The sequence below is a fragment of the Acanthisitta chloris genome, unplaced genomic scaffold (genome assembly GCF_000695815.1).
Source record: "Acanthisitta chloris isolate BGI_N310 unplaced genomic scaffold, ASM69581v1 scaffold24437, whole genome shotgun sequence".
NCBI classification, from domain to species: Eukaryota; Metazoa; Chordata; class Aves; order Passeriformes; family Acanthisittidae; genus Acanthisitta; species Acanthisitta chloris.
In genome coordinates this window covers 3,388-4,798 of record NW_008682376.1, presented here as the reverse complement: position 1 = coordinate 4,798, position 1,411 = coordinate 3,388, and the positions used below count along the sequence as shown (strand labels likewise).

At 60.1% G+C, this 1,411-nt stretch overlaps 1 protein-coding gene across 1 annotated transcript in view; it reads right to left on the bottom strand.

Moving 5' to 3' along the window:
* Positions 1–826, bottom strand: part of UCKL1 (uridine-cytidine kinase 1-like 1) — an 18,336-nt gene extending 17,510 nt beyond the window's left edge. Inside the window, exon 1 of the mRNA XM_009078515.1 lies at positions 759–826. Within this exon, the coding sequence (XP_009076763.1) occupies positions 759–826 (68 nt within the window). The remainder of the gene's footprint in view (positions 1–758) is intronic.
* Between the last annotated feature and the right edge of the window lie 585 nt (positions 827–1,411).

Genomic DNA, 1,411 nt, shown 5'->3' with positions numbered 1-1,411 from the left:
GTCCAGTGCTACAGCCAGGCAAACAGGAAAGGAAACATCACCCTAGGCTTCCTAACTCCCTCCTGACAAGGCTTCCAGGAGGGCCTGGCTGCCATCAGCTCTCCCCAGCTTTTGGGGATGCTTCACCTTTCCTGCAATCAGTGTAACCTCACTGGAGCCTCCTGGAGGAAGCCTGGTGGGGGGCTCTGCTCCCCAGAAGGGCTCTCCACCCCCACTGTTGTGCCAGCACAAACCAAGGAAGTGTTTTGCTCCTGCTTACCCCAAGCACGGATTTACTAGGGTGGGAGAGGCACCTCTCTCCTTCCCCACTGTGCTCTCATCCTCATCCCTGTGCCCTCTATGCTCAGGTTCTCTGCATCCTGCTGCCTTCAGAGACCCCTGACCATCCCAGATCCGTGCTGGGCTGGGAGGGGAAAGGCAGCAGTACCAGCAGTGCCCACAGCAAGGAAAGATGGCACAGCCCCAAACCTGAACTTGCCAGCAGACAGGAGAGCACGTCCTGGGCTCTGCGCCCCGTAAACAACCCCCAGGCCGAGCTCTCAGCCCTCCGGACCCCCCAGCACCCACTGCAGCCTGCTGAGGCACTGGGCTGGACACAGCCGTGTCCCATGGGAAGCTGATCTTCTCCCAGCTGCTGTCTGTGCTCTCTCAGCCATCTGGGAGATGGGAATTGGGGCTGGGGGACCACTGAGGGTTCACTCCAGCAAGCAAACAGGTGAATACTGGCAAATCCCACTCAAAACCGAAGCAAAACTCACCTGCCATCTGGCCCCAGGGCCCAGCAGCCCGAGATGCGGACGCTGGAGAAGGCTGGGGGGCTGCTCATCTCCCAGCAAGCCAGGGGTGATCCTGGGCAGAGGGTGTCACTCTCTGTCCCTGCCTGTAATTCAGCTCCTGTCCCCCAACCTCCGGCACTACCAGGGCAAGAGGACAGCCGTTCTGGTGGGGCTTCCTGGGCCAGCCTTGGGGCATGGAGCCATGCACAGATTGTGCCCCCAGCACAGGGACTGCAGGTCTTGAAAGGCTGGGGTGACACGGATCCCTGCAGATCTGGGGGACTGGAAGATGGAGGCAGGAGAAGGGAGCAGAGCCGGGGGAGCGTCTGTGTCTGGGAGCTGCGAGGCGGTCAGCAGCATAAGAGGATAGCTTAACCTCCAGATTACGTTCATTACCTGATATTAATAGCACTGGCTTGATTAAAGAAAAAGCGGGGGGGTCGGGGGTGAAGTGACACCTCCCCTCACCGCCCCCAGCACAGGCAATAAACACCAGTCCCTGGTGTCTCTGCTCCCCAGAACCAGATTGCTCGACCGCCCGGGACGTGGGGGCTCCGCAGGGAGAGCACCAGGTAAGTGACATTCACTGGATCCACTGGTGAGCTCCTAGTGGGCTCCCGACACTGGCAAGGAGA